The 26,575-nt window shown below is 41.6% G+C and overlaps 1 protein-coding gene across 2 annotated transcripts in view; it reads left to right on the top strand.

Annotated features, from left to right (window-relative positions):
• The window catches only part of LOC119009632 (V-type proton ATPase 116 kDa subunit a1-like), a 34,086-nt gene extending 10,273 nt beyond the window's left edge, over nt 1-23,813 (top strand). Inside the window, exons 13-22 of one of the 2 annotated variants that reach the window (XM_037081081.1) lie at nt 169-332; nt 601-691; nt 1,891-2,009; nt 2,545-2,761; nt 4,000-4,107; nt 5,592-5,699; nt 11,026-11,043; nt 13,530-13,647; nt 13,834-14,005; nt 21,549-23,813. In XM_037081081.1, the coding sequence (XP_036936976.1) occupies nt 169-332; nt 601-691; nt 1,891-2,009; nt 2,545-2,761; nt 4,000-4,107; nt 5,592-5,699; nt 11,026-11,043; nt 13,530-13,647; nt 13,834-14,005; nt 21,549-21,642 (1,209 nt within the window). In that variant the 3' untranslated portion in view covers nt 21,643-23,813. Of the gene's footprint in view, nt 1-168; nt 333-600; nt 692-1,890; nt 2,010-2,544; nt 2,762-3,999; nt 4,108-5,498; nt 5,700-11,025; nt 11,044-13,529; nt 13,648-13,833; nt 14,006-21,548 lie in introns of both variants that reach the window. The other variant, XM_037081080.1, reaches the window with a different exon arrangement.
• Nucleotides 23,814-26,575: the final 2,762 nt, after the last annotated feature.

The following is a 26,575-nucleotide window of genomic DNA, read 5'->3' as shown; positions in this document are numbered from 1 at the left end:
GTGCTTGATAATTATTTACACAGATGAATTATAATGTTTTGCTTTCTTTTGAAATGATTCAGCGAATAACTCATTTAACCTTACAGGAAGGACAAATACAGAAATTAAAAGCTCCGTGGTTCAATCTCACAGTTGAAACATGCTATCTGTGTTCTTGTGTTTCTGTAGATGTTCAACATGGTGTTTGCTGGTCGCTACATCATCCTGCTGATGGGGCTCTTCTCCGTCTACACTGGTGTCATTTACAACGACTGCTTCTCCAAGTCACTCAACATGTTTGGCTCTGGATGGAGCGTTAGGCCCATGTTTGGTCCAAAAGGAGCCAACTGGACGTAAGTCAGCCGCCGACTCTTCTCGGACTGATACTGTCTAAGTTCTTCACCAACACCTTAATATAGTTCCTCAGATCGGTAGAGGAAGTTGTGTATTTTTTGTAAATGTCTGTTATTGAAATTGTCAGAAAGTATCAAAGGAAGTGGAACACTTTGAATTGCCAAATGCGTATTTGCTTGTATTACTTATTCCTCTAAAACCTGCAGCATGTAAGTAACCTATTTCATTTTACTACATCCATTCATTAATTTCCTGCTGCTGTCCTAGGTTCGAGACACTTGATGGAAATTCAGTTCTACAATTAGACCCAGCGGTTCCTGGTGTGTTCAACGGGCCTTATCCACTTGGAATCGACCCGGTAAAACCCGTACACTCATGACGACAACAAAAAACAGCTTACAATAGTTTTCTTTGGTTAGAACCGAACTACCTCTGGCTTGTAAACTTCAGTGATGCAGCTGGAAGTCTTCTGTATTTTTGGACCGTGTCCCAGGTGAACGCCCGAACCAACACTGGGCCTTGTGCATTTAGGTTTTCTTATTTCTCTGTTATATTTGTTCTTGCACAAAGCATGATTCATGAAAAACACACCTACAGCCAAGTGCTCTTGCCCACCAGAGTATGTTGATGGATGGTGTTTAATCTTAAAGTGGATGCTTGTGCCAGGCAATTAGTAATAAACCCATCTAAGAGCCGCCAACACCGTGCACAAACCAAAAACCATTGGAGCCACTGCCATTTAACAGGGACATTTAAACTGGGGCTGAGAATGGTAAACAGACAGGAAGAGAAATGGCACCTTGCAGGGCCGCAAAAAGACAAAACCTTTTCTGCAGTGATAGAAAGAAAAAAAATCCTTTATCAAATAAATGCCATTGCAGTTTCTCTGCCTTGTTTATACACCTAGTCATTATATTACTAGTGTAACAACAGTAATCTCCTTACTTTTCATCTTTTATTTGTGTTAACCTTTACATATAAATGAATAAATAATTGTGTAGCACTATTCATAGTACATTTCTTTTTTAGTATCAGTATTCCACAGCACTAAAAACAAGCCTGTTGTGTGTACTAGATTATGTTTGGTCCAAGGCATTTTTAAATTTAGATCTGACCTAAGAACAAGTGCTGATGAATAATATAACAGTGATTTTATTTATGTTTGTCAGTCTCACACAATCCATGAACAAAGCTTGAAGAAGGTATCCTACTGACATGTTTTAAGTCTGACATTCAACAGATCTTATATCCTGTGTGTCATAGAGCTCTATTGTTGTCTAAAAGCAATACAACACATTAATGAGCCACATTGTTGCACTGGGTGAAATGTTCTTACGACCATGAACACACACATCATTGTTTATTTTCACACACACTCATACTGCCTTACATACTTACTTACACATTTGGTGCTGCTTTAAACATTTATGTCCTCAGTAAGAAGTTCCCAATATATTTGGTTTACATTTGTGCTCCCTAATACAAGAAACAAGTTAAGTTAAGTTAAGGCCTCAAGTTGGGCCTCAAACATTTGACTGTGTCGTTTCTCATCTGCAGATCTGGAACGTCGCCACCAACAAGCTGACCTTCCTAAACTCCTTCAAGATGAAGATGTCTGTGATCCTGGGCGTCATCCACATGCTCTTTGGAGTGTCTCTCAGTCTCTTCAACCACCTGTAAGTACTGCACTCTACACCAATGGTGAAAATGAACACCTCAACCCTCGACTGTCACAATATAGTCATACAGCACGTAATACAATGTACTTTACAAAATAAGTTAGCCCCAGTATATCCACTATACTTTAAATGAGGCTCTTGTGGCTCATAAGGTAGAGCTAGTGGTTCACTGATCACAGAGCTGGTTGGTGGCTCGATCCACACCTCCTCCTGGACATCCTGAGGACACTGAACCTCAGATGGCCTCAGTGGACAGGCCAGCACCCTGCATGGTGGCTCAGTGTGACCAGTGTTTGAGTGATGGGGCGAAAAGCTGGTTGGTTGCTAGTTGTGTAATGATAATAATAAAAGAGAGCCCGAGAGAAACAATAGGTAGTCTGCTCTGTTTTGGATGGTAGACGCATCACAATCAGAGCTGAATTTTGTTTTAAGCATAGTAAGGCCCTTAAACTTGTCCGAGCTGCCATCAGGTCAGAGTGTTATTATAACATTTGCTCTGTCTGTGTCATTAACTAACTTCAACACACTGCAGGTATTTCAAGAAGCCGCTGAACATCTTCCTGGGCTTCATCCCAGAGATCGTCTTCATGTCCAGCCTGTTTGGTTACCTCGTTCTGCTGGTCTTCTACAAGTGGACAGCCTATGATGCTTTCACATCCAAGGATGCTCCCAGTCTGCTCATCCACTTCATCAACATGTGTCTCTTCAACTACAACGACCCCACCAACAAACCCCTCTACGCGGGACAGGTGCTCCCTCCCTCATCCACCCCTCTGCCTCTCCCAACTCCCCATCCCTCCTTTCATGCACTAGTGTGGTTGAATCCTGCTAAAGAAGTGTATAGCAGCTCACATCAGACAAACCCACAATATTTGATACATATAGGTGTAGGATACATTTGTAGGAGTTCATCTGTTAGGAGACTTGAAATATTTGGATCTACTCTACTACTGGCCTTACTAGCACATTGGATGTGAAATTAAACTTACATTTTAGCTCTTGTTAGTTATATGACATGTCATTGTGGAACTCTTTTGGTTCACTGGTAGTTACCATCTATCAAGTTTTCCATCCAGCTCGCTTGGTCAGGAGAAGGGATGAGCAATCTTGTAGATGCTTCACATTAAAACGTTTGTGCTCTGTGTAAGTAGAGGTATGTACATATGTGTATTTGTCAAACTAGGCACTCATCCTTGAAGGATTTTGGCACATACAATTGATATATACAGGTTGGAAACAATTGTTAAAGGGGAATTCCAGTAGTTTTATAGCTAGTTTTGGTGGGCTGATATAAGGCCCGGGCTACAGTCCAGGTTGATTCATACTTATGGCAAAAATGTAATCAACTTCAACTGTCTGCGTATGAGCTGCCGCTTTCTGTGCAAACATCTCAATCAACCCTACAATGCCAATTATGATAAGAGGGCTGTAATGTGATTGACTGTAGTTGTTACATCATCAAGCGACCTCTGAACAATATCATAGTTTGTCATTATCATATGGAGTGTATATTTTGTCATCCATGTGAAGTTTCTAGACAGTTACTTGTTTGAATCAATTTAACAGAAATAACAGAAGAAGGAACGAGAATGTAAAAGTCTGTTTCATTCATCTTGTTGCCCGATGAAGTCGAAGATTGAAACCATAGATAAGATTGTTGCAGGAATATCTCTTCTCCTTTTAACAATTGTATTAGTTTAAAGTAGGTGTGGACGTTATCAGTGTGCTGACACATATGACGGATCTGTCATGTCCTCTGATCAGCACCTTTCTGTTGAAAGCTTACAATTGTTGATGGGTTTCATGTAACTAATAAGATTCAAATGAAACAAGAGAAATACAATCAGCAGTGTGTTTTTCTCTGTGCCTGCAGTGAAAGAGAGAACTGAGCTAGGCCTCACCGAGATCTTTTCAGGGAATCAGTATCTTCTGATCACTCCTACACATCACCAACACCTTGTTAACCTCTTTCTGTTTGAATCTGTAGATGGGGATCCAGGTTTTGTTGGTGCTGATTGCCCTTGCATGTGTTCCCTGTATGCTGATTGTGAAAACTATGGTGCTTCGGCGTCAGCACCTGTGGAAAAAGCACCTGGTATGTGACTCTGACCCCACCTATAACCTTACTGCTACCTTTGATGCATAACAAATATAACCTTTGGTATAACCTTTTTTTTTCACTCCTATTCTGCCATTCATTTCAATGCACATTGTACTGTGTAACGTGGTTGGTTGTGTTGCCATGAACAATGCTTAAAGCCTGCCTTGGAAACGCTCATATTTTAGTGGGGAATGTGTTGTAAAGACTGGGGGCACCCTAACAGCTGATCCTGAACACAAAATACACACCTGATTTACCTGAAATACTTGATAAAACAGCCCACAGTTCTTATTATTCTCACTGGTTGTCTTAAACCTCAAAGACTAAAGACTATTACCAGTTTCAAGGAACTACGGTCATGGTTACCATGCTAATTATAAGAATTCATAAGGACAATCCACTGCTGTGTTTGTGGACTAAAATTAGAATACATTTTGTCTTTTTATTAGTTTTTATCTTTTCGTTAGCTTGTCTTAGCTCACCATTTTCTAGGATGCCAAATCCTGTAGTTACTGGTTGGTTTAGGCAGGTTGTAGAAACAAGAAATGAACTTCATCAACAAAATGATGAAGGATGAAGGATGCACTTCAAATAGAGTTTCCATCGCTTTTTTTTAAGTTTAACTCAATCAGTGAGATTGTTTTTACCTCCAATCTAATACTGTGATGCTGGTTTAGTTTGTAACAGATATTGTTAAATGAAAGGACACTTAAGTAAAAAACTGTATTGTTTTAGACTTTTTATAGTTTTTGCTTCCTTTCATTAGAACCTCTATTCCAAAAAGGTTGGGACATTGTATAAAGTTTCAGTAAAACTGAATGAAATCATTTGCAAACAAACTCTGTTTACTGACAAGGATTGGACAAAGTGTTCCTGAGCCCTATTGGTCATCTCCTCTAAACAGTCATGTGTTGGACAGTGGTGAGTCTCGCCCTATCCTTGATATGAACAAGTCTTTCAAAGATGTCCACTTCATACCCGACTATGATACTGTCACCTGTTACCAGTCAAGATTTCCACAGCTCTCCTGTCCTCAGTCAGCCATGCATATAAATATATATTTAAATAAATCAGTGAAGTTGATGAGGTAAAATATTCAACATTTTGTCTTTGTCCTGTTTTCAACTGAGTCTATGTCCAACAGGATAGGCAAATGATCACACTCTTATGATGAACACAACGTCCAAACTTTTCTTGGAATCTGGGCTGTATTAAGAATAAAGTGTGATGTTTCAGTGGTGGAAGTATTTCATTTTGTAATGAAAGCCTTCACTTTCTGTACTGGGTGCCCTGTTTTGCTTAAAAATGGAAGTAAATTAAGGAGGAAGCGTTCAACCCAAGGCTTGCTTTAAGCTAGACACAGCTCTTGTGGCTTTTGTATCTAGTCCCAGAAGAGGGAAGAAACCCCTGCAGAGAATCTAGAGCAGTCTTTAGAGCAAACAGGCGTGTCCTCATCATGCACCGGACTCACCCAACAGGGCACGCAAAAGTTTGGAGGGGTGCGAGTGGGCAACGGGCCCACGGAGGACGAGGCTGGCATCATGGACCACGACCAGCTCTCCCAGCACTCAGAGGAAGGAGATGAGGTGAGCACCAAGGGTGAAAGTCCTTCCTCTTCCAGAAATTTGATTAGGTTTTTGTAGGATCATGGGTGCTTTCACTGCTGTACATGAACTCCAACTTTTTGCTGAGATAACAAGGTTTTTAATTTATGTTGTGAAAACAACCAAAGTAGTTTCATAGTGATCAGATATTAGACCTCACACTGAAGAAAACTGCTTGAAGTTGGGAGTAACTTTATATTGGCTCTTTAATCTTAATGCTAAAACATATGAAATACACACAGCACCTTACATAACCTATTTTCCGGCCCTGACCTCTCCTCCCTGTGCCTTTTAAGCAGTATTCTTTGCATGGGACAAAGTATGGCTTTAAGATATGGGTTTGAGACAGGACTACATATTGACACTAACTGGTCATTGTAATTTTCTCATTTTTGAGAGAACTGTGTGGGTGTGTACATGTCCTATGAAGGACTGTTACAAGATGAAATGTTGGGTAGTAAATATACCAGAAGAAGTGTTAGCAGTGAAATGGTCAGGACTGCACCAGTGATTATTGTTGTTTAAGATTCATCGTCTCTGTGTCTGATGGATGTCAGAACAGTGAAGTCATTACAAACTCCTTGACGTTATTGTTTTGTCTGACGACAATAATGATATAAAACAGTGAAAACCCATCACATTTGAGGATATTACATGGGTATTTAAATGATTAGTTAAAGTGTTTAGTTTGAGAGTCTGTCATTACAAAAGATTTCCATATAATCTAATGGGGCAGGCATCCCTAACAAACATGTCTGCTTTGGCTGCCAGTGGAGCCGACGGCTATATTTTGGCTGGACGTGACAGCAATGATCCAGCAGGCACAGCAGGCTCATCACGCAGCCCGAGAGGTGTCAAACGCTTTGAGGCAGAGCACTGGCTGGCAGGAAGAGCGTTGGCTGCGCCAGCTGCAGCAGCAGAAGCAGTTCAGTCAGCCCCTGCCTGACCTGAGGGTTAGGCTGGATGCGGCACAGTGCAGTGGAAAGGTGAACAAGGGCCATGGTGGCAAAGCACCCCAGGGTCCAAAGTCCCGGTCCTGACACTACATCTCCCCCAGCCTGTCTCCGCCCTCAAGGGTCTCAGGCTTCATGGGAGGCCCTGGGGGCAGGGTTTTACTCCCATTACTTTCTTATTCACGATGTGAAACTCCGGCCAATTCTGGATCTCAGGGGCCTGAGCAAGTTCCTCTGGCCCTTGAGGTGCAAGATGTTGACTGTGCCATGAGTGAAACAGGCTGTCCTTGTAGAAGACCGGTAGTCGACCTCAAGGACGCATATTTTCAAATACCAATTTGGAAGGGCCTCAGGAGATTTCTCAGGTTTGCCTTCGACGGCAAAACCTTTGAATTCTGTGTCCTCCCCTTTGGCATCTCACGGGCTCCCCGTGGGCCCAAGAGGGTGGGCCTGTGCCAACAGAGAAACCTATGGGCTATGGTGCTAGTCACCAGGAGATTGTGTGTGGCCCTCAGGTCATGGAAGGTGCCATGGAACATCTCGAGAAGCAGCAGGCTGGGTCTAGTTCTGCGTCGGCAGGTGATATCTGTGGATGCATCCCTCAAGGGTTGGGATGCTCTCCACAAAGGCAGGGGCACCAGCGGGCGCTGAGGTGTCCTCGGGCAGGGCCAGCATATCAGTGTCTAGGAACTAAGGGCAATCCACCTTGCCCTTTGGCATTTCCTGTCGAGGCTGCAGGGCCTCCATGTTCTTGTAAGGATGTTGCATATGTCAACAAACAAGGAGGCATGGGCTCTCCACTTCTGTGCAGGATTGCGCACAAATTGTGGACATGGGCATACATGCAGTTTCTGTCACTCAGGGCCATGACATATAGTTCTCATGGGTGACACCACTCCTGAATGGGACACTTCCAGTTCGCCGGGACCTGCTGAGGCAGGCACAGGGGACCCTTTTCATCCCTTCCCTCAAGAGGGCCAGTCTATTAGACATGGGGCTCACAAGCTTGGTGGTTGAGACCCTGCAGAGTGCTCGAGCCCCATCGACAAGGACGGCATACTCCTATCGCTGGGAGCTGTTTGTGTCATGGTGCACCACTAACCAGATCGACGCAGTGACATGTTTGGCCCCAGAGGTGCCTAGGAAGCTAAAGAAGCCTGTGGAGGCTGGGAAGTCACCATCGACCCTGAGGGGTGTCGTGGCAGCCATCAAGGCCTCTCGTGTGTGTGAGGCTAGGCTGTCTGTGGATGACAGCAGCCTTTTGTCACAGTTCCTGGAGGGTGCGCAGAGGGTTGTGCCACACTGCAGGAGGCCAGCCAGCCCGACATGGGACCTGGGTCAGGTTCTATCTGCCTTGGAGCAGGAACCCTTTGTGCCCCTGGAATCTGTTAGCCTTCAGTGAATGTTGCTCAAAGTGGCATTCCCCTTGACAATAACATCAGCCAAGAGAGTGGGGGAACTGTAGGCTCTCTCTGTACATGAGAGTTGCTATGGTTTTTTGCCAGACAACACGGGAGTCATCCTGAATCTGGTGTTCCTACCGAAAGTGCTCACCACCTTTCACCAGAATCAGTCGGTGTCCTCCCTTAGGCCCTCCCATAAGGCAAGCGAGGGTCAGGAGGAGTCAGCGCTATGTCCGGTCAGGGCACTGAAGATCTATATTCAGTGCACAGCAGCATTCAGGAAAACAAATCAGCTGTTTATCTGTTTCAGGCCCCAGTGCCTGGGTGAACCAATCAGTGTGTTTACATGACACTTGAAAAAACAAATTATTGGGTTAGTCCAACTATGATCAGATTTTTAAGATGCATGTATACATCTTAGTCTGACTAAAATTGCACTGGATCAGATTTTTCATAGCCGGATTAAAACACCTAGATTGTTCAATTGATAGTCACTTTACTTGTGCATGTATACGTTCTATCAGTTTGGATTCGGATTTTGCGTTCTGTGCATCTAGTTTGTGTAATTAACATGTACACCATATACGAAATGTACAAAGATATAGCTTCATCTTGCTCTTCATACGCCTTCTCAAATGCCGAGGCAGAGTTTGTTGTTGCTGGAGGTCAGTCGGAGGTGGCTCTATTACCACTAGTTGAAATGGGTATAGCACCACCTATCGTAACAGGGTATGACATGCTTCGGCCAATAATTTGATTTTCTCACCGGCATGTGTACTCGGACAATTGCAGTTGTTCGATTGACTCATCAAACTATGGCTGTAGTCCAACTAAGCTGTGCATGTAAACATAGTGAGTGCCTAAGGCTAGACTGTCTCACTGGGGCCAGTGTGGGGAAGAGCACACTCCATGTGGGGCGTGTCGACCTCCTGGGCCTCATGGCGGGGCACCGCCCTCTCAGAGGTATGTGCGGCCGCTACATGGTCAACTCTGACCACGTTTACACGGTTTTATTGTTTGAATGTGGCTGCCAGCACCTTCTTCGCAGAGTGTGTTGAGGGCCAATTCAAAATAGATGTTAGATTCACCATGCCCCTGTGCTGGTTGGACTGGCTAGGGTGATGTCCCAAGTCTTTGCCAGTGGTGTAGCATCTGAGTGGCTTCTTGCATCTTGCAGGGCTTGTTTTGTTCAGGTTGCATTGTGGCGGTGTCACGGACCCCTTCCTGTGTGGGGTGTATATTTGTATATAGTTCTTGGGTGAATTGCACACACTGTGTTTTTTGTTTGTTTGTGCACCTGGTGGCGGGACGTCTCATTCGAAAATACCAGAGGGAGTTGCTATAGGAGCAGCATCTGCTCTGTCTCCTTGGTACCCTTGTGGCGTGTCTTACAGAGTCCCATAACATATATTCTATATGTAGTGGAGAGATATTCTCATAAGAAAGAGAACGTTGGGTTACATGGTAACCTTGATTCTCTGAGTATGGAGAATATCTCTCCACATCGAGGCTGCTCGGGACCAGTTCAAACTCTGCGCAGTGGGGTCTATTTATAAATGGCGCAGGGGAAACCACAATAGGCGTGGTGTGTCTTAAATGATGAGCTGCCAGGATGTCAGCAATCCCATAACATATATTCTATATGTAGTGGAGAGATATTCTCTATACTCAGAGAACCAGGGTTATCGTGTAACCCAACGTTATATCTTCATATCAGCGGGCAATATTTCTCCTGGGTAGTAATGAGAGATGGGGTGGGTGAGTGAAGGGGGTGGGGCAGTAATGTTGGCACAACAGCGTACACAGAGAAAGGCAGTGCAGGGATGGTCTGCAGCTGATAAGAGATGGATTTTCCATTTCAGAAACATAAACAGTGAGGTGGTTTTCATGAGAACCAGCAAGTGGAATATGTGAACCACTCAGGTTTTTTTTCCCTCTCTGTGACTCAGAGCTCTGGTGTCTCCCAGGCATAATAAATCTCTCAGTTTATGTTGTGATAACATATTGCGTAACTGTAATGTAATAGGACTGCATTTTTTCATCATTATCCAAGCATATGATATTCCACATCGGAATAACTTTTTGTAAGTTGAATAATGAAATTCAAAATGCATGATGTTGGGAGTAACAACTGTCTGCAAAAATCAGGGATTTATCAGTTCACCACCAAGAGTCTGAAAGGGTATATGTGTTGGTATGTATCTTAAGTTACATATACTGTAGATACATTCTCTGCTAACGGCTAGCTTTGCTAGCTAGCAGTCTGTGGTAAAGCAACCTAGTCTAATGTAAATAGTGTGATGCTACTCTTCAGCGTTAGTTGTAGTGTTAGAATTATGCTGTACAACTAAGAATTACCATGTCCAAGGATCACATCGCTCCTAGGCAGAGGGAGACATGAGTTGAAAAGCTGCACATCAGTGTGGTGGAGGGCAGGAGATTTAAAGAGCCAGATCCTTAGCTTATTAGGTAGGTTAGATACTGGTTAATTAGTGCGGGACCATCTAATGGAAAATTACCCAAATTGACATGCCTATTAGGAATATCTGGAAACTATGGAAAATTTGTTGAATACCACAGAAATATGAAAAATGTCAACCTATCTTTTAAGGTCCAATTCATCTGCTATTGTCAGTGAGCTTGCTAGCCTAATGCTGTTTATTGGCTGCACGCTTTCCACTGAGAAGAGCATATCTATCTGCAACATATGACAGTCAGAGAGATAAGGACAGAAATGTATGAAGTTACATCTGACAATAACCAAAATAAATCTCAACCTGAGCCCAAAGCTAACCCAACAGAATGGCTGAGACACAACCTGAGACACATCATTGTCGTGACTTGTGTGGTTTTGGTCAGGCTCCACAACTGTACAGTCTGCTGACATAAGCTGCAAACCAATGCTAGTAGATGAATTCTACCACTAACCTTTGACCTTTGCTTACTTTCAAGCATGCAGAGGAAGAGCCGGTAAGAACCTGAGCCTGGACACTTTTAGCATGTCTGGATGCTATCTTGCCTTATACGTGGTGTTTTTCTCTTTTGATCTGGTTGATCTCTCTGAAACCCCTGTACTCCTGTACTGTACACCCCCAGCACCTGTGTCTGTGACAAACACTGAAAGCCCCTGCAGCTCATGTAGTCAGATACTCACTGAGCTTCTTGTGCCATCTCCATCACACATCATAAGTCTTGCACATTATAAATGTACATTTGGAAATCACATATCTCTGCTCAGCTGAAGTATTTCTCACAACATTTCTAATCAGAGGCACTCGCTTCACTATATTTTGCCATAACGGCATGATAACCAGTGTTGTTTTCATTAGCCACTTGTGTCGGAGGCTCTTTGAATGTGAACAATGAGTGCTGCGTCCATGAACTCTACTTCATGGGTCCAAGGACAAAAGAGAAGCATGGAAAGAGGAAACCAGATCAGCGCAAAGCCAAACCCAACAAGAGCAAGGCAGAGCGATAGACTCCCATGTCTCCCCCTCCCTGGCCGCTTACATACAGGAAAGGCTAGTCATGCTCCAGGAAGGAGAGAATGGAGGAACTCTGTTGGCTTTACAATACACAAACAATTCCCTGTGCTGTGATCCTGCTAGGAAAAAGAAGGAACATGCTCAAACAAGCCAAACGTCTCGGCTCTCTGTTTTTCTGCCAGATCAGAGCTGAAGGCTCAGGCAGGGGTCAAAGGTCAAAGGGCCACTCATTAAGATGATACCAGTATTTCCATCCTCAGTCATTTCCACATGCCGTACTGACAGTATGTTATTATTGGCCACATTTTGAAAAAGCAGAGCTGGGTGAAAATTATTTCTCAGTGTTTAGTTGAAAGTGAAGTGTTGATGTGTTATGACGATGAATGCGTAAGCAGTTACATTCTGGAAATTCTATTGTTTTAGTGTCTTTTTTATATTTAAACAGCAAACACACACACACACACACGCACACACACACACACACACACACACACACACACACACACACACACACACACACACACACACACACACACACACACTAGTGTTAAACCCAAACCTAATCAATGTTAAACAGTACAAATGTTTTCAAAAAATGTATCTCTAAAAAAATTTGTGGCAGAAATGAATAACACAGTCACAAATATGATTCAGGTTTGATTAGCACCGCCTCGTCGCTTCAGCTTCTTACAAACGATATGTTTTTTTTTACTACTATTATTCTGTCTGTACATGATAGCTGTAGGTTAAATCATACAAGACAGTAACATAGCTTATTAAGTGACACCTGCCTTAGGTTTCATCTTCTTCATCTTTCCCAGTTGATTTCCTTATGTTTTTTATTCTTTTGTTTTGAATGCCGTTCTAGTGTTTGTCTGTGTCTCTGTAATGCACCTTTAATTGTCTTTGTGTGAAATGTGCAGTTTAAAGAAAGCTGACTTGCCTCTTTATAATTTCTGAAATGTTATGGAATTGCATTTCTGTGAGAATGAACAATACAGATACACAGTTCTTGTTACTAAAATCAGCAGCAGCAAAAGCCATTTCAAAAAGAGATTTCAGGCTTCAGTGATGACCTGAAGGCTTCTAGTTCAACGTGGGGACTGGCAGGATGAGTGAAAGAGTAGCCTGTTTCACTCTCTGCCACCACTAAGGTGCTCTTGAGCAAGGCTCTGCAGATGACACTGCATGCACTGTACATGTTTAGTACATCATCCAGGTTACTACTGTGTTTGTACTATATGCATTTTGTGGTTGCCTGCTTAACCTTCATTGAGTAACCTGTTTTGTTGTGTGCATGAAAATTACCAAGTTATTCCTTCCTGTTTAATGTTCCCTCCCTGAAAAACTGTGTTTCTCTTCTTGTTACAGCAGTTTAGTATTTAAGCTTTGCTGTGTGAGATGATGTATGTGCAGATTTTGACACGAGAAGGCTGATTTCACATTCACTGCTCAAAGTGTGCATTTTCTCTGAGCTCATCTGAAAATCAGACTTTTCAGAGGCAGGCCTACCAGGATGATTTGTGACGTCACAAATAGTTTAGAATGCAGTCCTGGTCCAATATTCAATATCCAGTATGAATATACGGTGAGAATGGACTTAACAGTAAAGCAGGCGACATCTTGTGTCCACTGGTTTGACAGTTCACTTGTGAAACAATAAATATTTGTATATTCTTATATTCATGATGTTTTTAATGAGGGAGAAGGTATATGTGAGACACAGACACAGATGTGTTTTTTGTGGAGTGGATCTTTAAGTCAAAGTTAAAAAAAAAAAAAGTGTTGTGCTAGCTTTGTCCTCAGAAAATACTGTTTCTGAACAAGATATTGAAGCATTTCCTTCTTTCTCCCAATAAAACTATGAGCTTAATGCTAATAGATTTAAAAACTATTATAGAAAAACAACAATAGTAAAAATCTGTTACTACAACCATGTTGTGTGTGCTACATCTCGTCTTTTCCCAACAGTTTGACTTTGGTGACCTAGCTGTCCACCAGGCCATCCACACCATAGAGTACTGTCTGGGATGCATCTCCAACACAGCTTCCTACCTGCGCCTCTGGGCCCTCAGCCTGGCTCATGCACGTGAGTAAAGCATGCATACATACAAGAACACACACTGAAAGCATGCACAGTTTGATTATAGAAATATTTAAAAGGTTGTAGATAAAGACCTTTTCTGCACTCTGTCTTGTATACATAATTCCATAATTCAAAAATGCTTGACATATTTGGTGTGAAACCTGTTGCTGTCATCCCGTGTGTGTGCAGAGCTGTCGGAGGTGCTCTGGTCCATGGTGATGCACCTGGGTCTGTCCTCCCGGAGTGGGGGTGGGTTCTTTGGCCTGTCCATCATCTTTGCAGCCTTTGCCACCCTCACTGTTGCCATCCTGCTCATCATGGAGGGGCTGTCAGCCTTCCTGCATGCCCTGCGTCTGCACTGGTTAGACACACACACGCGCGCGCGCACACACACACACGCACACACACACACACACACACACACACACACACACACACACACACACACATATTTTACTCACAGTAAATACTCTCACATGCCTACACAATGAATCCCACATTGATAGAGAACATAGAGCCAGCGAGCTGTCATTCTTCACCTTATGAACCAGGTATTTCTGCCTAAGCTGCAGTTCTTAACTGTAAGATGAGGAATGCTAGCAACATGAAACATTCCTGACCCAAGTTAGTTTACCAAACTGTGAACCTACAGGACAGGACAGGAGATAACCTCACACCTTCCAGCTCCATCGCCTCCTAGCACCACCTCCACCCTGCTGATCCAGTGTGCAGCAGTCTTAACTGTACCGTCACACAGGGAAGCCAAACACTTTGGAATACAGGACGTTATCCAGTATCTACAAGTCATGGAGAGATACAGCTATCCATCAAAACATGTGTTAACAGCTATTAGGCGTAATTATAGAAAATATACTGTAGCAGCTGTCTCATGAATCATATTAATGGATACATTTTAATAGACGGTACTCTGCCGTGTTAGTGTTTGGGGATGAGAACACAGATGGAGCACTGCAGAGAACTATGTGGAGGAGGAGCTGTGAAGGTGATAGATGAGAAATATCCCTCACAGAGTACATATTTATGTGCATCTAGTGATTTATAAGCAGGTAGGAACTGATTCATATACACACGGAGTGCCTCTGTCAAATAGTTCTAAGTCTCAAGTTAAAGAAAAATAAAAGTAGTTACATACTGTGAGGGAGAAGGGGAGTAGATTCATCCAAACTGCACAAGTATGTAGTGTATATTTATTGATTCTGCTTATCTCTGATGGCATGTTAAAATATGTTTATTGTATTCAAGGTGAATTGGCTCTTTGATATGCTCGACAAAGTTTCTTTAACTGCTTAGTTTTTAACCTGTCATTTACCAAAGATTTTAAATCTTGTCATGACTGTGGTGCAAATCAAACAGCACTTACAGATATAATTAAACATGTTCATTCCGAGAGTATGGAGTGTAAACTGATTTCGGTCTCAAGCCTGAGTGATCAGTACAGAGCTGGAGCTGGGACCTGTTAGACCAGCTTAGCATGGAGACTGGAAGCAGGGGACACAGCTAAATGTGGAAGAAAAAAAGTCCACCAAGCAGCATGTCTAAAGGGTCAGTTATGAATACGTTGCTTCTCTTTTGTTGAACATGTACATGACCGACTGACTGTCATTAAGTAACATGCTGAAACAGTTGTTGACAAAAACATGTGTCCATCAGTCTAAACCTTCAGAGCAACATGTGTGGCTGTAGTGCAGGTTTTCAAAAAGTGTTTGGTGAGCAAAGCACACATCATAAGTTTCAGCCGTGTTTGTGAATTTGTGATAAAATAAGGTTGAATTCAAGACTTTACATTATTTTGACTTCCTGCCTGTTGCCTGGTGGGTCCATTCATTAGAGGGTCCACTGTGGTTGAGTAGAGTTCATCAGGTGCACCCTGCTGCATGCCTGTCTGACAGGCCAGTCCTTCTAAACCTTTTAAGTGAAAGCAATATGTTTATTTTCCTTAATGGTTATAAACATTTCCTGCTATTAACATAGTCATACGTCATGTTATGAGAAGGATAAATGAAGAGAGGGAGAGAATAACTTTGTTGGACAGAGGTTTGGTTTTAATCCATCACTGCTGTCCTGGGGCTGATTTCTGTCAGTGGGTTTAAATAGAAGCTGTCTGTTAGCTGTCCCCATGTCGTCCCTTTAAACTAGTGGAAAGTGATCTGATTACCTTTGAAATATTAGCACAGCTGTCTTTTATCCAGGCCATGTTGACCTTCCAGATTCCTACACTGTACAAACATATATTTGAAGATATTAAAAAGCTAAAAGCAGATATTTCTTTGATGAATGATTTCTAATAGCTTCATGATGGAACAAGTAGAGGCAACAACTAGAACTGTCCCAATACCATTCAGAAATGACAGCTATCGTTAGTGTTTGCCATCCTATCAGGATGGAGCTTCAGCCATCACCAAGTCAAAGTCTTTCCTTACATAAGTGAATGCACAAGGCTCTTGAGTGAGTCTGTGGTTCTACTGGGCAGCTCTGAGGGCTGCAGTATGTAACTGTATAAATGTGAGGCACTTTGTTAATAAAGCAACAGTGTGTCAGCTCAACAGGTCTCTGCTAAGGTTAAAAAGAGTAGTAGAGTATTTTTCACAGAGGTGAGTGAATAGAAATAGTCGTGTTCAGAGTAACCAGCAGGCAGCCTGGAGCCAGATCTCTGCTGTCCACTCTTCACACACACATGCTGATGAGTTATCTACACACACACACACACGCATGCATGCACACACACACACACATATACACGTACACACAAACCAGAGTGTAGTGTGTGTTAGGTATGAGCATTTACTCCACCTCCACAGCAGTGTGCAGAGGCAGATGAGAGGATCTCTCATTTCTTTCCTCTTTTTAAGTGTTGCCCTCTCACAACTCTGGCAGGCCAAATATTTGCCACGGCCGGGAGACATTCCTGGGCACTCCCCTCACTTGCTCAGGCCAGGAACCAGCAGGAACTGAAAATCCACCCTCAATGTTTTCCTCTTAAATGAAGACATCAGAGGTTGTCAGGATTTGAGAATTATGGTATCCAAACTGTGGATGTAAGTTGACTGTATTATGCTAAAAATGTGGTTCTCTACAGCAGAAAGCTCCAAGAAAGAAACATTTATAATCCTGTAGGGTAGTTTTATTAAAAACACGATATCTACTCTTTTAAAATGTTGATACGCTCCCATGTGTGTCTGAAAAATTTGGCTCATGAAAGTATTAAGTCAAGATGCTACTTGAAGGCTAAACATCATCAAGAGAAGCTGGTTGATTTCTTCAGAAAAGAATCTAGTCATCTGTCGTCCAGAGTCACTTTGCTAAAGCAACTTCTGCTACAGATACTCAAATCACCTCCTACAAAGTAATAGAGTTTTTTAAAAGAGTTTTTGAATTACAAATATACAAAGTGCTTTACAATAAAAACATGCAGTTAACACAACAAAAAATATAGTTTAAGACATGAACTAGACAGAAAAAAAATCAAATAGCAAACAGCAATGATTAGGAACAAGCCAGATATTCAGAATGAGTTTTAAGACAGGATTTAAAGAAGGATACTGAGTTGCTGGTGCAGAGTGCTCTGTAAAGAGCTGCAAACTGTAGGTGAGGAATACTTCCTTCTTTCTGCCTAACTAACCCACTACACTACCACAGCAACAGCTCCCACTCTGCCAGCTCTTTTGCTCCAAAGGTCGGTGGGACGTATTGACAGATGAGCATTTGCTGCTGTTAACAAAGGTTAAAAAGTTAACTTCAACATGTTTAATTCATTCACTATTAATATTGGCGTGCCATAAACATAGTTTTTCCTGAATGAGCTAGCATCACACCAGGGTCTTGTTTCATTGGTAGAATACAAGAGGAGGTGTCAGTGACAGACTAGTCTGGCTCTCAGCTGCCATATTTGGTCACACAGCAGTCTGAGCTTGTGCAGACCACGATACTGTACATGCACTGACTCTCTGCATTCATTTCTACACGCTGCTCTCATCTGTGTGTGTCAACGTCTGCGACACGATGTTCTGTGCAGGTGACAGAGTCAAGAGTTCAGGACTTCTCTTCTTCTTTCTCACTCACTGCTACAGTAAGCATCTGGTCTGTTTGCTGTGAACATGGAGCTTGGTACAGCCAGCAGTGTGAGCAGAGTGTGTTTCCTGCATGTCCCATGATGCCACGCTCTGCACCGCAGCTACAAACTTCATCTGAGGTTTATTAAACAATGTGTAGGAAGTACATGAACTAGTCTTGTGGTTCGAACTAGTCTTGTGGTTCTATGAACATAGTTTTTACCAGTTTCTAATAAGCAACATTTATAAAGGGTTTATAACATAAAATCATTACTGGTTAAATTAACTGTATTAATAGAACTGAATAAGAACTACCTTTGTAAACTCCCATTGATTTCCCTTCTATGTGAAAATAAGGAAGTTAAACATGTCAGTAATCTAGAAATAAGTACTATAATTATAACACATTCAAGGGTTTTTAAATATCAGATGTCCAGTTATAAATGTTATGTCATTAATAAGCATTTTAAATCCATCAAGGGGAACACAAAGGTTGACTGTGTTTCAGTACAAGACATGATTTATAACCAAAATAACACCATGAGTTACCACATACAAACCCGTTATAAAGAGCAGAGAGCACATTTGCACAGAATAGTATGAGTCACATTCTCACATCCCTACATCACCAACAGGCTCAGAGTCTCAGAGCACAGACAATACATGGAAGCAGTACTCACTGTTGGCTGCAATGAACTAGTACTCTGCAGCACATCCTGTACCACTGCGAGTTTCTTAAGTAGACACAATTGTTTGAGGTAGAATTAGACCCGAGGCCAGCGTCACTGACGAACAAGGCTAATAATGTTTATAACAGTCCTCAGTCAGCCACTCACTGTCATGTGATGCTGATGACATCATGATTTCTATAATCTTTGCTTGTAACCATTTACAACCTTCAGTGGGCTGAGCGTAGATCCACTGTTGTGTGGGAGGATTTCACTTTGACTGACTGTGATGTCTGCCAGTGAACTGTACCATCATTGGTTGTTTTCAGTCTGAAGAGAATAACATTAGGATCACTATAGGTGTACCTCTGCACTTCAATCTCGAGGCTGTACATGCCGATTTATATGACAGTCTCTAGACAGTCTCTAGCATACTAAGGATGTGGTGAGTTCATGTCTGGTTTCGACTGGAGTTGAAGCTCCCCTCTCCAGCTGCCAGCTGATTTCAGGGCCAATATTGAGCATTATTCTGATTCTCTGTATCAGTGTTTTCTTTTTGTCCAATTACCGACTAAATACACATCACAAATAATAGCCTAACAACAAGGAAGAGTCTGAATCTGCAAAGTATTTAGTAACTAAAATGATCAAATAAATGTATTTGAGTTGAAGCATTAATTATTACAAAAGGAAATGCTAAAGTATACCTTAAAATGTTACAGCACAGCTCTTGAGTAAATTCTACATTACAATAACATTCCATCACTAGTTATTCTTAAAGGGATATTCTGGTGTAAATGTAATCCATGGTCTAACACAATGTTTCCCAACCAGGGGTATGTGTACCCCTAGTGGTACGCGAACACAATACAAGAAGTACGTGGAAATACTTATTAATTTATTTCCAAGATAATAAGTAAATATTCTCAGTCATTTCATTAGCCCATTAATAAAACGGAATGTGTGTGCCACAATTAGTTTATATCACATGTTTACATATTATTTATTTTTATGTTTAATTTGAGTAAAAAAAAAGAAAAAAAAAAGAAGAAGTGCAGTATAATTAAATGTTCAAATTAAGTAGATGAAATAAAATGATTTTCATTTAATATCAGTTGTGTAATGTTTCATATGACCACTTTTGGAGAACCATCAACACTCATGAGTGAGGGGGTACTCATGTTATGACAAAAAGGCTTAGGGGGTACACAAGACAGAAAAGGTTGGGAACGCACTGGTCTAACACACTGTGACATCAAGTAAGACCACCCCTCGGGAGATCAAGTTTTCCGACCACTAGCTTATGTAGTTTTAGCAACCTCAGAAAAGACTGCACAATCACAAAACACTGCAGTCTATGCCTCCAACCAATAAAACGCCATCAAAAAGCCACTCATAGCCACAAATAATGCTCAGCATAGCACCAAACCTCAGCAATAGTACAAATAGGGTCCCAGCACATAGCTGGAGGCATCAAACATCTGCTCGCTTTGCCGGATTTGTACTGAAAAGAGAACACAGCTCACCACTCTCCTGCAGCAGCTGGGTCATTGTGGGGAAGCCCTGACGAATCGATAACCAAGTGCAGTAGAGTTCCACAGCTTAATGATGAAAATGTATGATTATTACTCCATGGAAATGCAATCACAATATTATTGTTATTATTATTATTATTATTTTTTCTGCTTCGCCTTGCCTTGGTAACTATGATGACTCTCCCGGCCTGGGGAGAGAGATATGCATCGGCTCGGCCCACAGTCCTCAGCTGCAACAGGACACAGCAGAGAGGTGACGATTGGCTCAGTGGCTTGTCTGTCTAAAGAATACCTGGCCCAATGGCCCTATGAGAGGCTACAGAGACCCAGAAGTCCCACCCACGCATGATCTAGACCCCCCTCATCCAATCACCTTTAATGATGAGCAGGCAATGATGACAGAGAGAGAGAGAGAGAGGGAGAGAGAGAGAGAGAGAGAGAGAGAGAGAGAGAGAAACAACAACACACCAGTGCATGAAAAATAGAGTAACAAAAATGGAGAAGGCTGTGAAATTAAGGGAAAACAAAAGAGCATTACCTTACCGACCCGCCCCCAGCTATTTCATTCACAAAAACAGGGGCCTGTGGCAATTCTGGACAGCTGTTTTTTTGTTTTGTTTTTTTTTCTTCCTTCATGGGCCCCTGATGGCATCTGGGCCCTGGTGCTGCTGCACTGGTTGCACTGCCAATACTTACGTCACTGGTCGTATTGGCCCTTAAAAAAATCACACTGGTGGATTGTTAGTCGAAACATCGTACTGGTCTTGAACCACTGCTCCCAGTCAAGTCCCCACAGAATAAAGAAACAATGCATTATTAATGTATTTTCTGATACTTTCATTGATGACCACCCGAAAAATGATTGACATGACAATGACGCTGCCATCAACTTCTGCTGTACCTTATGTTAAGACCCGTTAGACACCATCACATATGGATAACACATATTCAGTCTCTCCTTAAAGGCACTCATGGTTTGGTGCTTGGCTGTAGATGATGTGTGATTGACTTAGTAGTTGTGTTCAAACGCTGCCGAGCTTCTCATATACACACACCTGCCATGACACAGTAAAAGTTTACAGACCAACTCCGTGCTTCACCTTTGATGTATTATATCTATGTCCCAGATCTCAGCAATTCAATTAAAAACCAAGTTTTATAAAATGGAATAATCCTTTAATGTGCTGTCCATACTGTATGGATTAATGTCTGCCATGGTTGTTGTCCAGAGATAATGTTGGGGTTATGAAGGGTAGTTCTTGCCACTAACTGACATATGGATCTGTAAGGTAGTGATTTAACATTTGGCTTCATCTGTAATATGACTGCAAACCAATAACTGTAAGCTTAGCAGACAGAGCCGCTGTGACGTCACCCACAGATGGTACAACGGTAACGGCTATCACCATCTTGGTGGTGCCTGACAAGGCATAACTCCCAGCTAATCAAAAGTCAGTGTTTCAGCTTTAAAAAGCTCTGTGTCATTTCCCTCTGATGAGTATTATTCAAAATAAAACGTCTTTGAAACTTGAGCATTTCCACTGTGGGTGATGTACATTTGATACATTTAACCCTTATTGTTAATTCCACTTCTCACCACCAGTCTCTCCCTGCTTCTCCTCCTTTCTCAGGGTGGAGTTCCAAAACAAGTTCTACTGCGGGCAGGGCTTCAAGTTTGTCCCCTTCTCATTCGAGAGCATCTTGGATGGACGATTTGACGAGTGATCCGGTCTCAGCCCCGACAGGATAATGACAGTCCCGAGCCTTTCCTCCTCTCTGTTCAGTGTTTGTATGTGTGCATGAGACCACGTGCAGCCCTCATACACCCTCTAGTGATCATTTGTGAAGTTGTTATTGTGTAAGAGCAATAATGTGGTCCTTGGAAAGGGTTTTTCCAGTGCACATGTGCCAAGCTGTACCCATGCTGGAACCACCACTCTACTCAATACTCAACATGTTTAGCTGCTGTACCAACATCTCCTCCACCAACTGAATACATTTAGCAAGTCTGTGTCCATACAGATGAATCCACCAGGAATCTGTTGAAGAGATCCTGTTATACTGATTATATTTTGAAAGTGTTGTCATCAAAGGTTTTGATCTACCAAACTTCAATTTTTCTGACAGATGGCTAAACATCTTGTCTGTTCCATGCTGAAAAGATGCTCCAAAAACAAACCAAGAGTTTTTCAATTTGTGTTATGATTAGATTCTCATGTTGAGATCACAGTCTGACAATGTAACGATGGTAACTTTTTAGATATACTTTACAGCTTCTCTTTCAAACTTAGCACTGACACACAGAAGGACACACAGAGAGGGAAAGATATTAAAAAGCCAGCATCCTTCAGCATACATCATATTGTCACGCCCGACAAGGGCTGAAAATGAATGGACAGTTTTGAATGGAATGATTGTTATTTCCATCACAGCTGATCTTAAGTGGAGCTGATTAATATCAGTGATTTCTGAATGTGTACAGTTGTACACATTCATTCAAGAACAAAAGCCAGATGTTATTATGAAGTATTACTTTCTCCTTCAACACAATGTATTGAGCCCCACTCTGTCGGTACAGTGATGGTGGCAGCCTGAGTGCAGTGAGGGTAGCCTAACGTATTTATATGTACAGCTTGGAACAGTGAAGCAGTGGAAAAACCTTTGAAGAGTGATTCTGCTCGTAAAGATTATTATAAAACCAGCTTTCCTCTTACACCTGTGTAATCAGAGACTCTACAGATAACCCATGATTACTCCAGCTGCTCCTCTGCTCTTCATCCACAAGCATTGTCAGATCATCAGACAGAGCACAAGAATAACATTAAGACACAAGACAGAAGAGTTGTTCTGTGGTACATCTGTAAGAATACATTCCCAGAAGTCAACGCAGTATTTAAGGCTCGAGGAAGAGTTTAGTGACATCACTAATCTGCAGTTAACTCTTACACTCAGATGACTTCCTGTTTAAACTGTGACTTATCCTACTGAGGTATCAGATATAAGTAAATACCAAAAGAAGGCCTCAGCTGGAAGATAGTTCAATGTCAGTGCAGCATGGCTTGCAACGGTTGCATTGTTTGTTTCCCATGAAATGATCTCATGTGGAGCTGTAAGGCCATGAGTCAGCATTTGGCATCAATATCACTACAGATCAATGTATTCACGATTGTTCCCAGTCTGATCAGTGCACCTGGATATGACATTTGTCATTTCCATGAAATGATAATATTTTTACTGGGGACTCTGCCACTGTATAGAGTCAATGTGTGGATCAGATGGATGTATTGACTTGTTATTATCTGGCCAGGACACAGTGTAATATTGAGAAGAAAACAAAGCTGTTGGTGAAAAAGACAGGAGCTCTGACGTTTCCCTCCCCTGTACTCATTCAGTGTGACTTGTTGTTGTAAACTGAACTCAACCGTTCAAACTTAAAATATCTAAAAGTGAATTGTGCCTAATCGTCTCCAATTGCTTCAGAAATGTGGGAAATATCACTGGTGAAAGAATAGTGACACAACTTTGTAAAATGCACCTGACATATGTTTTTTTTTTTTTAATTTAAAAATGCTGTGTGTCATTAGCGTGCCACCATATCCCTGCACTGAAACATATTCCTTCTGTTCAAACCATGGTGCAGTTTAGATTCACAGTAACAGTCATAGTTAGTCCGTGAGTGTGTGTTTGATTTTCGTTATCTTTATGATTTTTGTTGTCGTTCTTGCATCTGTGTTTACGTGAAATCTTTCAGGTTGTGGTCATTTGCAGTCTTTATGCTCAAAAGTCACAAAACAAAAACATTTCTAAAGGACCTATTGAAGTGATGTTGGTCAGTGAGTGGTGATATGGACGGTTATGTGTTTGTGATCAATAATAAACAGAGACTGGAGGATTCATTTTGTCTTCTATTTCTGTCTCACTCTCTCCGGGCAAAGGAGAGAAATCCTCAGGTCGTCTGGGGCTCTGAAGGCATCAGGTTCACTGTGTGGCCATTAGTTTGTATTTAACTAATTAATTGCACGCTTGTGGGCAACCATGTAACACAAAGCTTTATTGGCAAGAATATATTCTTATTATTGAATTAATGGTATTGTTAGCAATTGAGCAAACTGCATTTACACTGTAAAAGAAAACATATATATATACACACACACACACACACACACATATACGTATATCAGGGGTTGGGTTTGTCCTGGATGCAAGACATGCATGAGCAGTCCTGTGAGGCTGGATTAAATCTCTCTGTCTTCAGCTCTGGGTACATTCTAAGACAAGCTCCACCAATCCAAAAAAGCAAGCTCAGAGTTTAACATAGAAGGTATCTTTCCACACCTGTACATCTTTAACAGTTCCATTGTTTCTGCGGTGCGCAAAAAAGCCTTTCTTTTTTCTTTTCCCATAATCTTGATGCACAATGTTCAAACTTTGATGCTCTCAAAACCAGTTTTACAATTTCACAATGAAACACACAGTTAGTCCAATCCACACCACAGCTTTCTATCCAACATATCATTATTTGACACAGAGAAATTGGCGAGTAAAAGTCCATTTTCACCATCGGTCATCTGATATGGTGTCAATGCCCACTTCAAAACCAGTGGGGGGGTCCACCAAGAGCAATTTTACAGCTGTCCAGTTTCCCACTTTAATATGAATAATATAACAAAACATAATTTAGTGCTACACAAAAAAAGGTGTTCTGTTGTGTTGAGGATGAGTTCAGGAGTGTCACAGCCTGGGGAATGAAGCAGCTCTGTAGTCTTGTACTAAGCAGTGGATACTTCTGTATGTTTTGTCAGACTGCAGCAGGGTGAATGTTTGATGGATGCCAGGACTGTTTATTTACTGTTTATGCCACACTTGCACTCACAGAATTTAAAAAGGTGAGGAAAGAAGAAGATTTGAGTGTTTAAAACATGATAAAGAAATGATTCAAGGTCCATTCAGAAGAAGTCCACAAGTTTGGACATTGTGATAAAATTGGACATTTTTCTCACTGTAACTGCTCCTCTGCAAAGGAGCAAATTACTTTTTAGATGCAGACACATTTGAAGCCTACAGAAGCTGCAGAGTAATGTGTTTTGCTACAAGATTTTTCATTCAACTGATTTATTTTCTGTTTACATATACAACAATGACAGCCAATGAGAAATGATTACAACGCTCATGAGAGCAAGAAGAGGGTAGAATACTGAAATCTAGCAAAAAAACAAAACAAAACAAAACATTTGGTCCATATTTCAACTCTGCTCTCATAACATCACACTGAACTCTCTTATAGTGGTCCGTGCTGCTGTTTAAAGTGGGAAACATACAAACTTGAAATTAATTCAGGATATTCACACATGTTTACGATGTATAGGGGCTTTACTGTTGTTCAGTTTTGCTCATTGTTAGCATGATGCTAATTCGAATTCCAACCATGACATGATAAACTGTCACCAGACCAGCTCTGAATGTTAATGAGTGTACAGTCCTACATGTTCCAGTGAACACAATATTAAAGAGAGCATGTTATTAATGTGAACACAGTATTAGTGTGAACACAGTATTAAAATGAACATGTTATTAATGTGAGCACACTATTAAAGTGAACATGTTATCAATGTGAACACAATTTTAACATTAATCGGTATGATTCACCTGCTGGAATCCTAATTGTCTTGCAAATGAGGAGTCTGTTATACACATTAGATTTCCTAGTATACTTTAATCAAACAAATACACATTCACTACTGCCTACAGCCAGTTACCAAGCAAGGCATACATTTAAAGATTGAGGATTAATTTAAATTTTTACTGTTGGTTAGGGTACAGCTGCTGCTAACACTGGGAGCCTGACTAGCCCAGGAAAGTTATTTTACTCAATCATCTAGTAGAAGAGAAGGGAAGGATGGAGGGTTTTTAACTATCTAAGTCCTGGTGGCAGGTTGAATCACACTCTGTGATTGAAAGTCTGTTTTTTCTGTCCCTCTTGGCGTACTTTTCCTCCTACATCAACAGCTTCTTTGTCTTTTGCGGTGTGGATTTTGCAGTTATCCCACTTTTACCTGGAGGTAGTAACTGGAGAAAGTAATGCCTCTACCTGATAAGTCAGACCTTAATTTTTCAAAGAAAATTCCTGCCTGGTTGTGGGAGGATTAGTAGAGTGAAGAAGAGACTTATTGGGAACCAATCAATACAAAATGGTGTCATTTTGTACAGCCATTATAATGCAATCAGCGTTTACTTCAGAGTGAAAAGTTAAAGCAAAAGGTTAGCTATTGTAAGGTTTACTGTCGTTATACAACACGAGATGTTATACAAGACAAGGTTGTATAACGATGCTCCTGTTATAATCCATTAGATACACACTGTGTGTATTAAAGAATTCAAAAAGACACGAGGACATGATCTCGGTGTGCTTTGTGGTAGCTGAAGACCTGTGATCATTAAAGAATGGTTGATAATGAACACATCATAATAATAATGGACTCCTAATAGTAGAGATGACTTCTGGTATGCAGTCTTTTGAATAATGCTCAGATATTTAAACTTGGTCTGTGCAGAACACTTGACCACTGTCGAGACGTTACAGGACATGTTTACTGTGACGCAGCGTGGTGACGACCACCAGAGGGCGCTAAGCTGCAGGTTAAAGCCTTACCAAAATACT

Source organism: Acanthopagrus latus, chromosome 20 (assembly GCF_904848185.1).
Source record: "Acanthopagrus latus isolate v.2019 chromosome 20, fAcaLat1.1, whole genome shotgun sequence".
Classification (NCBI taxonomy): Eukaryota; Metazoa; Chordata; class Actinopteri; order Spariformes; family Sparidae; genus Acanthopagrus; species Acanthopagrus latus.
Note: the sequence above shows the minus strand (reverse complement) of the source record. Positions and strands in the feature narration are given on the sequence as shown.